A 12,152-nucleotide genomic window follows, 5' to 3' on the forward strand; every position below is an offset into this window, starting at 1 on the left:
ATCCATGACTCAAGAGTGAATATATTAATGACCAATAAAACTGTTTTAATAATGTCAGACACAGTGCTAACAGTTTATGCATGTTCAAACATTTATTTTTCCACTGACTTTACAAAAGTTAACATTGAGAAGTAACTGAATTACAACCTTAACCATGGCCTACTTTGTCTATTGCCAACTCAGAGCTGTAACTATCTAGAAAATGTGTAGAAACAAAAGCTGTGCACCTAGTGCTTGTTTAACAAGTGTGGAGGGGTTATTCCAAGCTCTAGTCAAAGACAACTGGAATATATCTGTTGACATCCCTGGGCTTTGGATCAGACTTAATGAGAAAGCTGTCATTCTATAAGTTGAGTGCTATGCTTAACAAGCTTTTGTGGCCAAGAAAATAACAGCTGAATTTTTTTCAAAGTAGAGCAGGGTATTTATCCACACAGCAGCCACTGAAATTTAGTGGGAGATATTTTTTTCCTCTGGAACAATTTATGGAAACCTCCAGCTTCACTGAGAAGCTAGCTTGGGTGCACCAATGAAGGGTGCAATGATAGTCCCCTTAAATGTACTTTATTCGTTCATGTCGTAAAACTAAGAACATTGAAAATATTCCAATGTGATGTTCCCTGTTTCCCAAGCATCATTCCGAGCACCCCTGGACTGCTGGAAGAAGGGGCAGTGGGTAGAAGTCCTTTACTTGGCACACCTTGTCTTTGATTCCTGTAGTATAGAAACTATTTTTATTCCTGCTTTGTAGCTGGGCAGATTATGAGAGGAGCTGAATTTTTACCTTCCTGGTTGAGGCCAGGGCTGAAGAAAGGCCGCAGCACCCCACAGAAGACCCCACTATAAGTATAGAGATGGGTCCTGTCAGTTGCATTATAAAATGACACCTCACCTGCCTTGTAATCCAGGAAAATCCCCACCTTGCTGGGCTTCACTTTCACAGTGAGAGTGGTTGGGCAGGAGAGCAAGGCCTTGTACTGATCTCCATTCCTCAGCCAAACTCTCCAGAATCCAGAGAAAGGGGATAATATGATATGCCCCTTCCTGCTCACAGACTCCTTGCACACTCCCACATCCCATTCAGGCTTATCTCCCAACTCCACCTCCCAGTAGTGCTTCCCAGAAGTGAACCTCTTTGAACCCAGCACCAAGATGTAAGGATCGAATCTCTCCAGATTGCCAGGCAGCTCCTGCCATATGCCTCCATGTCTCACACTTCTTCCATCCTCAGACAGCACAAGGGTAGGGTGAGCTGTGTCTGGGTCCAGAGTCATGTCCACTGCATGGGGTACGGAGGAGAGAAGAGAGAGAGAGAAAAGAAGGGTCATTGTAAGGGACAAGATTTGGTCATTGTATTTAAAAGGAAATTAAACTCCAGTAATACTTCAGATAAATAAAAGAGGTGTAATAAAAAGTAAACTGGCTTGTGGTTATTGGAGAGGATCACAGGAAAATCAGTTGTGTGGTTAAGGCACTGGATGAGAATTAAATGCCAGGGCCTTGGATTCAGATCCTATATGACAAATGGACTAACATACCAAGACCAGTAATGCTTTTCAGACTCCAGGGCACTGTGGTTTCTGTAGCAATGTACAGTGGCCTCAGAGAAGCTGTCTGGAAGGGGAAGTAGGATATGGAGGTTTCAACATCTGAGGCTTTTAGCCCTGAGAAGGCCATGGGAATGGTGAGACATGGGCAGTAGCTGAATATCCCTGTGTTAAATGCTTGGTAGTGAAATGGCCAACAGTGTAGCCTTCTATACCTTCATCAATAGGTTTCAGAGTCAACCGTCCACATAGGATTGTCTACACTGCAGAACTGAGTGCACCATCTCCCTGCTCCTGCTTCATGCTCATCAACCCCCAAAATGGGTCACTATGCTCAAAACCTAGGCTCCTGGTTGTTCATGGCCAGCAGTTTTGGGCTCCCTCTGGGCATCTCATCCCATCATTTCCAGGGTTGATGCACATGGAGTAGGAGCCAGTGGGCAGGGCTTGTTGCCTCTGCCATGGACTTAGTTTCAGGTCAACATGATTAGGGGTATTCAACCTTTTTGCCCCATAAGCCAGCTGAGTGGCAAGGGGACACTCTATGGACCAGATCGGATCCCATCTGCCAGGATTAGGCTGAAATGCCCAGATTGGGTCCTGTATGGCCTTGGTTGGCCCCATACACTGGGATCAGGCCCTGGGGCTGCTTATGCCAGGATGAGGGCCCTGGGATCCATGCCGCCTTCACCCTGTCCTGCCTGGCCTTTGTGCCAGGGGCCCCTGCCCAGGCCCATGTTCTGGGGTCAGGGCTCCGCGCCAGGATCAGGCTCCATGTTGCCAGGCACCCCGCATCTAGCACACAGGGCTACAGAATGAAAAATGGCACCTCTCTCCTCTCAGAGCTATTGAATCAATCTGACTGCAGACTCAGGCAGAAATCACTTAAAAAAAAAATATTCTGGAGCCTGAATCTGAGGTTAGGGATTACATTCTGTGGCCAAGGACAGAGGACTGTGGAGCACTGGTGGATAGTCTATGACTCTTTGCTTACCTTTGAATTTCTTTAAAATGTCAATAATATCAACATTAGGAATGTTGTAAAAGTTCTTCAGTTCTGTTAAAACAACTTCTGGTTTCTGCACCTGAATATTTTCACTCCTGGGAAGAACACAGACCATGTTACTGCTCACATGGTCCATACAAGTATTTTGACAAATTTGTTAATAGAAGCCAATGGGAAAAAATACCTGGTCAATATGTTTTTCACACCCTAAGACAGAAAGAAAAAATGAAATTTGTATTTTGAAGCTTCTTCAGTAAAATATTCAGAAACTTTTCCTAAATATTCAGAAACTTTCCCTGGATAATAAAATACATCCTTTTCCTGAAGGCTGTTTTGTTCCTGACTTGTTATGATAACGTTCTGTTTTCTAATTGTTATAACCATGTCAGCATATTTAAGTGAGGTGGAAGCATATAGTTTAAGAATCCTAACTCTAGACTTGAGGGTATAGGGATCTAGGATTTTGAAAATGGGAGTGCAACTGTGTACTTCAGGAGAAGCTGTGAACCTCTCTCCTTCCCTAGGCCGCACAGACTGCGCTGCTGCAGAAGCAGCTGAGGACTTTTTTGAGTTCTCAAAGCAGGTAAAAATTCATCCTTGGCTGAGCGAGGTACCCTGGGCAGCTACTCCCTGCAGCCTCCAGTTGGAGCAGGACAGGAGTGGCCTTGGGACTACCCATGCCTCCAGGTCAACTGGGGACAGTGGTGGTAGCTGGCAGTCCCCCATTCCTGCGCTCAGCAGTCTAATTAGCAGGGTTTGCTGGTATATAAGTATAGTTCTGCTACTTATATACCATTTACATACCATCACCATGGTGTCTGAGCACCCACAGTCAGTTAACAGGTATAGCCAGTGTAAATTGGCATTGATATCAAACCAGACCAGCAAATGATTGCACTCATATGAATTTACTCTCACATACCCCCAACAGAGGTGCGTCAGAAAATCCCCATTATATAGATGAAAGGAAGTATGGTGCAGCAATTGAGTGAGTTGGCATACGTCACACAGGGTACCTGTGCTAGCTTTCAAGTCCTACTCCTATGCCTTCCTCATCTTTGCAAGCCACTATGAAGGACAACTTCACAGAGCAGTCATTCTCCTTGTCACCTATGACTATGTCAGTCAGTGTGGATGATCCCCATGGTACAGGATCTTGCATTAGCTAACCCTGACACACAATTCTGGAGCAGACAGAACCACTCAACAGGGGTTTTGTCATTTAGGCAACTCAAAACACAAATAACTATTTTTCCCATGGACCACTGGCTCCCATGACAGTGACATGGCTCTCTCTAGTTCAGCACGGACTGAGGGAGGATTTGTGATGCTTTCTCACCTTCAGCAGCTCGGCAGCTGGTTGCTGGCATTTCTCCTCTGCTTCACTGATCTGTTCCAGTAGGGAGTCTCTTTGCTCAGAGAGCTTAATTAGATTCCCATGCAGCTTCTTCAGTGTCGTCTTCTCCTCCTGCCTCAGTCTCTGATGAAGGAGATCCTCTTCCATACTCAGGAAACAGTAGAGCTTCTCAAATTCTGTCTCAAGTTTCATTCTCTGGGTATGTGTTTTACACTTAAACAAAAAAAGAAAGAAACATTCAAAAGGATGACAGAAAAATATCACTTTGGGTTGGGCTGGGAGGTAATGTTGACAAAGAGAGATGCCAGGGGCAGATCTGCTCAGGACTGCAGGGTGTTTCTGTGGATGTTCCTGAGCCCTATGCCTGGTTCGTACATGACATGCTATGCAACTTCGGAGAAATTGTTTCATCTCCATGTCCTCTCCCATCTTTGGTCTTTCTTGATCATTTAGCCTGAAAGATGTTTTGGGCAAGAACTGTCCCCCAGTGAGTGTAAAAGTGCTCACCACAGTGATACCCAAGTTCTTATGTAGGACTTTGTGGGTGCATCTACACCAGACATTTACTGCACAGTAGATGAATTAGCTGCACAGTAAACACTGCATGTCTATATGTGCACCCATATTAGGGTGAAGTAAACTCATTTATTCTGCAGCAGGGTAGTACTTGTAAATACAAGGTAAGCGCCTTGCCGTGGAGGATTAAAAACCTCTGCGGCAAGGCACGTATAGATGCTGCCCCAGCTGGCTGGGGCACAAGGTGCTTCAGTGCAGGGGCTGCCTGCTGGCTAGCCCAGCACTGAAGCCCCTTTGTGCCCCAGTCAGCCCCTTGACAGCATGTTGAGCCAGGGAAGCAGCCTTGGGCTGGCAGGCTGACTGCCTGGGCCCCCTGACAGCTGGCGCTGCTCTGACCTGGCTCAAGGTGCTGTGATCCCAGGAGCATGTGTAAATGTGTGCCCAGGAGCAATAAACTCAGGCATGATAAGCACCAGAGCTTGTTGCAGCACATTAATATGCACACATAGACACGCCCTGCAGCAGCAGCATTGTTCCCTGTTTACAGATGGGGAAATCTAGCACAAGGAAGTGAAGGGTACAGTTTAGTCCACCTATTAGGCATGCAAGTGGACTATGGGCAGTTCTATTTAATCCTGATCAGGTCCCTGAAAATCACTTAATGCCTCTTGGCTGCTTTTTTTTGTGACTCAGTTTTAAGAGGCATATGATTCTGTGCAGTCTGCAGGGCTTTAATGTTTAGGTAGTGTTGTATTTAATAGGATTTGCAAGGGTTTTCCTTTCTTCCCTACTTCCTGTGGTCTCAGCCTGCTCTACTGTGCAACAACCAGAGGCTGCTCTATTCCTTTTGTCACAGCGGGGTCCTCTCGGAGGGCCGTGATCTCCTCGAGGTCCCTCGCTCTGTGTCAGGCCGGCCCAAGGCACCCTCTAATTCTCACCCGCCACGTCTTGTTGGTAAATATAAGGTTGGGAGGCTGCCTATGACTCCCTGGGCATGGCTACTCGGGACCTCTGTCCCCGCGGTTCTTCTGGACCCCCTGGGGGTCTCCTGATACAATGGGTGCTTCCTCGGCACCCCAGCCTTATGGGCTGTGTGTGGCTCCTACCAGCCCCTAATACCATGCCCCAAGCCTTGCAGATGTGATAGACATTGGTGTGTCAACACGCCCGCTTCCCGGGCCTCCTCTATGATCTAGCCCACTCTGGGCTTTCTCTAGTACCCAGCCTCTCACTGGGACTCTCGTCCAGCCCACTCTGGGCCTCCCCTGACGGTGTGGTCCTGCTCAGGGACTCCCTAGCGGGCCCCGGCCCTTCCGGTCAACCGCATGGGTACCCTCTCTGATACGAGCTCACCGCGCTGCTACTCCCTGTCTTCTCGGGGGCAACTGCAGCACCTTGCCTCTGTCTGAGGGTGTTACCGCACTAGCCTGAGGCCGGACTCGCTATGCCCGTCTCGGGCTCCTCACTATGGCCCCGCTCTAGGGCTCCTCACTATGGTGCTCCCCCTCTTTGGGGCTCGCCGTGCCCCCATGGGGCTGCTCAATAATACGATGTGGCGCTCCCCCTCTTTGGGGCTCGCCGTGCCCCCACGGGGCTGCTCAATAATACGATGTGGCGCTCCCCCTCTTTGGGGCTCGCCGTGCCCCCACGGGGCTGCTCAATAATACGATGTGGCGCTCCCCCTCTTTGGGGCTCGCCATGCCCACCCTGGGCTTCTCAATGAAGTTGCCCCTCGCTCTGGGGCTAGGGTCTATGTACCCCGCACGCGATCTGGGGTCTATGTCCCGTCTGCAACCTACTGGTTGCGCCCGCGACCCACTGGCCGCTCTCCTCGCTGCCAGTTGCTCCCGCACTGGCGTGCAAGCTGCACCTTCACTGGCGCTATGAAAATAATGCGCCCCCTTGGTGCTAGCCTGCACCCTCACTGGCGCTAGGGCTCCCCACGCTCTCTCTGGGGTCCCTATATGAGGCACCTATGAGGTACCTATGATTGAGGTCAATGCGCCCTCTTGGCGCTGGGGCACCCCACCCCTATGGGGTCCCTATGATTGAGGCCTCCTCCAACCCCTACAGCCTCACCCAAGCCTCTGGGTGTAATAAACAGAGCCAAACGTAAACTAGAGCCTCCTGGCTGTAACGCAAACATAAAGCCCCCTGGCTAAACCTTTAGTGCCCAATCCTCTCAGGGATATCATGAGCTGTACTTGCAAGTCGGGCCTCTCCCCATATCTTGGCTGAGGGAGCTCCTGCCTCTCCAGCTGCTGGCAGAGAACTGCCAGCCTGGCCTCAGCCCTGAGCTTTATAAGGGCCAGGCCCTGCCCCCTACAGGCAGCTGGCTCCGCTTAGTTGCTCCGGCAACCCGCAGCTGCGCTCAATTGGCTCTGCCAGGGCTCTCTCCCTGGCAGTTTCTCCTTTCTAGGAGCAGGCACCGGGGTGCCCTGCGACACCTTTATACAGAATGTATACAGAATACTCCCCATACTCTCCAGCAGTTTATTTAGCTTTCTGGACATGTGTGTGCATCTCTAGACAGTGATATCTACCATCATATTATACTTTCATTTACCAGATTTAGAAATGTGCTTTACACTCTTGGTGGATTTACTTGAAAAAAAAAGGTGGGGGGCACAGATGTACCCACATATACAACTAGTGTGCAATGCACAACAGCAACTACTGGGCCCTGCACTGAGACGCAGACAGAAGCGCAGCTCCCAGCTGTAACTCAGAACAATTTCTGCAAAGTGTTCTGAGTTACAACCGTTACCTCAGACCAAACAGAAGTTCACTGCTGGTTCCAGGGGGAAGGGGAATCTAGCTGGGGCTGGGAGCCTGCAGCCAGGTTCCCAAAGCAACAGCCAAGGCTGTCTGCCAGAGCTTGCTGTTTTTAGAAAGGGAGGGGGGAAAGGCAGTGGAGGGATCTCTTTTTGGGCTCCCCAGCCAGTGTTGAAGGGTGGGGTGGGTGAACTGGTGTTCCCCTAGGGGACGCCAATACCCCTGCCCCACCCTCTGGTGGTGGGGGGTCTGAAAAGTCTCAGACTGAACTCCCTCTGCTCCTTTCCCCCCTCCTGTTCTGAAAACAGCGGCAGGCTGGGAGCTCTGCAGATACAAGTTACAAACAACCATATTATTTGAAATGCCTTTATCCGGTACCTTATGTAATGAGGGGTCCGATTTTCACCTGACTGGCCATTTTTGTAGCTGTCTGCAGCCATGCACGTGCGTTTGGTCCTAGCTATAAGCTGCTTTCTGTGGCCAGATCGGGCGAGAATTGTCACTTCTGTTTGCACAGTTGATCTTGGTTCTCGCGCTGCCTCAGGTGCTGGCCTGGTGGATGGTCCTAGTTAGGTTACTTCACTTCTTGGCTCCTCTGCTTCCTCTTCCACACTTTATCTACTTACATTTTAAGCAGATTTGCTCTTGTTGCATGGGCCTGTGCAGGACCCAGCAGCATGGAGCTGCGAGATGCTACTATAATTCAAATAGTGACTCATAATAATAGCACCTTAGTGTAGTGAAGAAAAGTGTGAAGTACATGGCTTTGACTGGACCATAGTGATATAAAATGGCCACATGACAGCAGCTGAAACTGCAAGATCACCATTTCCGTCTTTACAGGGTCTCTGCCCTTTGGTTCTGTTAACAATCACAAGGGGAACAGGTGTGGCATATTATGGCCTCTTTCCTGAAGGTGTGAAGGGGCTGACTCCAGCTAAATTTACTACCCATCTAGGTGGGAGTGAGGGATGCTAAACACTATGGGAATTGGGTCCTACATCTTCTAGAACTGTGGAAAACCCTACCATGGAAACATTATAAATACCATAATTAAAAGCCAGGACACTTGCCTTCCAGTCTGCTATCTTTTTCCCCTCCTGGTGTTTCAGCTCCTGAACCTTCTCAGCTTTCTCTTGTAAGAGACTTACAGCTCTCTGCAGCTTCCTCTAGCAAGAAAAACACATCCAATGAGCAGACTCTACATGATACCTGCAGGAAGTTTGAAAAGGTGAAATTGAACATAAGGAAGACATGGAGCAGGCTCTGCTCTCATGATTCCTACCACCATTGCAGGAGCTGGGAGGTGGGCTTTTATTAGAGACTCAGATTTTGGCAATAGCCTGAGATGCAGATTTCTCTAGCCTCAGACATGCAATAATTTGGGGGCTAAATCTGAAAAAGGGGAAGTACAAACATATGAGCAGTGGTTGCATATGTGCAGACAAACACATAGCTCCTTCCCTACCTCCTAGTCTGTGTTTCCAGAACAGGACATAGCCCATAGAAATTGGTACCTGAATTTACTGATTTATTTTGCTTATGCATTATCTTGCTTTTACAACCAACACCACACTGCATTGGGCCATGTTAATGAAAGCACAAAGCGGTTTCAAGCTTGGCACAAGTTACAGAGGCAAATGGGTAATTTTACAATGAAATTTTCTGGTGCTCAGGTGCTTGAGAGTCAACCTGCTGTTTCTTCCTAAAGTTGATAAGATCACAGAGGCACATGCATGAGTCTTATAGCTCAGGAATCCATCTCACTTCAGTGGTGCTCAGGCCATGGGCTGATTCTTAGCTCTGGGATGGCTCACACCCAAAGGGGTCATTGTTGCCCACCACAGGAAAGCTGGAAAAGCTGATGCAAAGGTAGCCCTTTCTCTATTTAAAATAAAAAGTTTCCTTTAGGTTTTGAAGCAAAGAATACAGTTGTCCCCTACCTTGTACTCCAGGGCAGCCTCCTCAATGGGAACCACATTGTGGGCCTGGTGCACCTCGGACTCCCGGCAGGTCATGCAGATGGGGACTTCATCCTCCTCACAAAACAGGTCCAGAGCCTCCTGGTGCTCTCCACATACTCTCTCTACCTTGGGCTCTTTGGCCGTTTGCGGGCTTGTTTTTAGGGCTTCCTCTGCCGCACCATCCACCTGCTGTGTCAGCGTGGGCTCCTGGTGCTGTGTGTCCTTGTTGCACAGGGGACAGAAGTTTGGACCTGACTCCCGCTGGAAATAGGTTGCACAAAAACGGCAGAATTTATGTGCACAGCCTTTCACGGTCACTGGGATTTTAAAAGGCCCCTGGCAGCTTGCACAGACCTCCTGGCGTCGCGGGCGAGCACCTGACTTTGCGGCAGCCATGGCACCTTTGGGTGCAGAGAGGAGGTAGGTTTCGTTTCAGGGTCCAGAAACAGGTAGAGCCACTCCTGCTGCTGAGCTGAAAGTTATCCCTTGTGTGGCCTTTGGCACCTGATTTCCAAATGATTCACGGCCTGGAGTCACTGCCCTCTTGTGGCTTCAGCTGCCTTCTCTGGAGCACGCCCACCTCTCTAGGCACATCCAGCAGGCTCCACCCTGAGCTGATTTCTGCTGAGGATCACCAGGGACCTGGATTTGCCATGGAAAAACATGGAGAAAAAAGTGGGAATCTTCATTTTTTTCTGCAGTTCCAGCCTGCAAGGGGCTGCTTGGGGCTGGGGGAGTGGGAAGCAGGGGGCTCCGGGCACACATGCACGTGGCAGCCAGGCAGCATGGGGAGGATGTCCCGCAGCTCCCTCCAGGTAAGTCTATGGGGGGTGGGGCAGGGAGGGCACAGTTAATGTGGGAAGGACACGTCCTCTCCCCCCCCCCTCCAGATTTCTGCACCAACAGCAGGGTGTGGGGCTGCAGGTGGGCCAGACCAGCTCCAGACAGGAGCTGACTCTGCAGCCCAGTGGACAGGACCTGATGTGGAGTGCTGTGCCGCCATGGCCACCAAGGTGAGGCCCCCTTGCCTGCCCAACAGTAGCAGGGGCACATCTCTGCACTGCCATCGCTGCCATACCTCACCTTGGTGGCCTTGGCACCCGCTGAGCCATGGAGGCAGCTGCTTCCTGGAGCTGGCCCAACCCCACTGCAGCCCCACACCTGCTGTGGGCATAGAAATCTGGGAGGCACATGCCCCCCTGGCTCCCAACACATCGCCTGTGTCCCCCAATATGTCACTTGTGTCCACATCCCCCTCCCTGCATGCCCACCCCTTCCTCATATACTGGGGGCAGGGGAAGCGGGTCAGGCACCAGCAGGGCTGTGTGTCGGGTGTGAGGGGTATGGGCAGGGCTGGTGGCGGGGCAGGGTGGTGTGAATTGAGAGCGAGGGGCATTTGGCATGACCAGGGCACCAACATATTAGGGCAGCTCAGCAACATAAAGCAGGGGGCGGGGAGGGGGAACCATCTCAGCTGAACCCATATCCTGGTGACTGAAGGGGGCAGGGGGAGCTCTGATTTTCTGTGATAAGAAAACCAAAATCAAATGTCAAAATATATAGGTATTTAGAATGTATTTTATTATAATGATTGAGGCACCGGTAGGCTCCCAAATTGCCTTAAAATTGCAAATGTATCAATAAAACATTGTGTTCAACCGATATCTATATAGAGAGAGCATGCGAGCAACATTTCATTTAAATAATAGAAATATACAGATCTGGAGTGTTTTAATCAGACAATTTGCAATTTTTTATCAGAGAATTTGTGATTTTTAATCAGAGAAAACCTGGATCCTTGGTGATCAAGCATTGGGACAGGCTGCCCAGATAGGCTGTGAAACGTCCATCCCTGGAAGTTTTCAAGAGCTGGTTGGATGGACACTGGATAGGATGGACAATCCTGCCTTGAGCAGGGGCTGGATGACATGTGATCTTGTGAGGTTTCGTCCAGCCTGACTTCGTATGATCTTGGTCTCTAGAGAGGAACCAGGGCCCAGCAGAGCCCTTGGCACAAAGGAGACCCACCTGGCAGCAGCCCCATGACCTCTTTGTTTCCCCTCCAGCTTTGTCCAGGCTCCCGTACAAACTGCTGCAGGCAGCAGCTGGGCTCAGGGTGACATTTGTGGTCCCTTGTGCTTTGTCACCCAGCAGGGATGACAGTGTTGTATCACCCCCAGACTAAACATTTATGTGTGCAGAAACCAAGCTGCCCCAGACTCTCCCCTCACTGAAAGGCAAATGTATTCAAGCCACGCAGGCTTCCCCCTCTTTCACCCACGGATACAGCAGAGCAGAGAGATCCCTGCCCTGTGGGGCCTCTGTCTAGCTGGGGTCTCTGGCAGCTCTGGGCTGTTCTTTTCCCTGCTCACCAGTAGGAGCACTGAGCTCCCTTGTAGGAACACTGAGCTCCCCTGCTCCTCCTAGGATTCAGGCCTCCAGGCTATCACTGGAGCCCCGTCCTTTGGGACACTCAGCACAGGTTGTATTGAGATTGCAGGGAGCATTGCTGCATGTTATAACCAGCTCCCAAACCCCTCCGTGTGCTGGAACTGGTGAGATGCATATGTGATCTTTGTGGAGCAGTCCCACGGCAGCCCCCTGTGTCACTCAACACCTGCTGGAGATGTGTTTCCTGCCAAAAGGATTCACTTTGCTACCGCACGCTGGCCTGGGTGTCACTGCCTGGATACACAGATGCCGGTATGTTCAGTGCAGGTCACATCAGAGGCTCAGCTAGCACATGGAGGTTGGGGGGTGGGGTTCAGTGTCCTGTCCTATCCTGCCCCCCCCCCAGTGCAAAGACTCCTGGTGTGCAGGGATCCTGGGAGGATCCTACTAGTCAGCACCCAAGGTGGGTGCTCCGCTCAACCTGCCCTAGTCCTGACATGTTACACCTACACAGTCTGGCAGGGAATTTGTTTTAACACCAAGCTCCCCACTGTGAAAATTATGATTTTTTTTACAATGGGGAGAGTATGAAATAT

The 12,152-nt window shown here is 50.2% G+C and overlaps 1 protein-coding gene across 1 annotated transcript; it reads right to left on the reverse strand.

Moving 5' to 3' along the window:
* Positions 1 to 24: 24 nt before the first annotated feature.
* Positions 25 to 10,028, reverse strand: LOC106737770 (E3 ubiquitin-protein ligase TRIM21). Its single transcript, XM_019477430.2, has 6 exons — positions 9,145 to 10,028; positions 8,275 to 8,370; positions 3,893 to 4,123; positions 2,738 to 2,760; positions 2,542 to 2,648; positions 25 to 1,279 (listed from the first exon to the last, which is right to left on the reverse strand). Exons 1-6 carry the CDS (start codon positions 9,559 to 9,561, stop codon positions 735 to 737), a joined length of 1,419 nt encoding a protein of 472 aa, XP_019332975.2. The 5' UTR covers positions 9,562 to 10,028; the 3' UTR covers positions 25 to 734.
* Positions 10,029 to 12,152: the final 2,124 nt, after the last annotated feature.

The sequence above is a fragment of the Alligator mississippiensis genome, chromosome 11 (genome assembly GCF_030867095.1).
Source record: "Alligator mississippiensis isolate rAllMis1 chromosome 11, rAllMis1, whole genome shotgun sequence".
NCBI classification, from domain to species: Eukaryota; Metazoa; Chordata; order Crocodylia; family Alligatoridae; genus Alligator; species Alligator mississippiensis.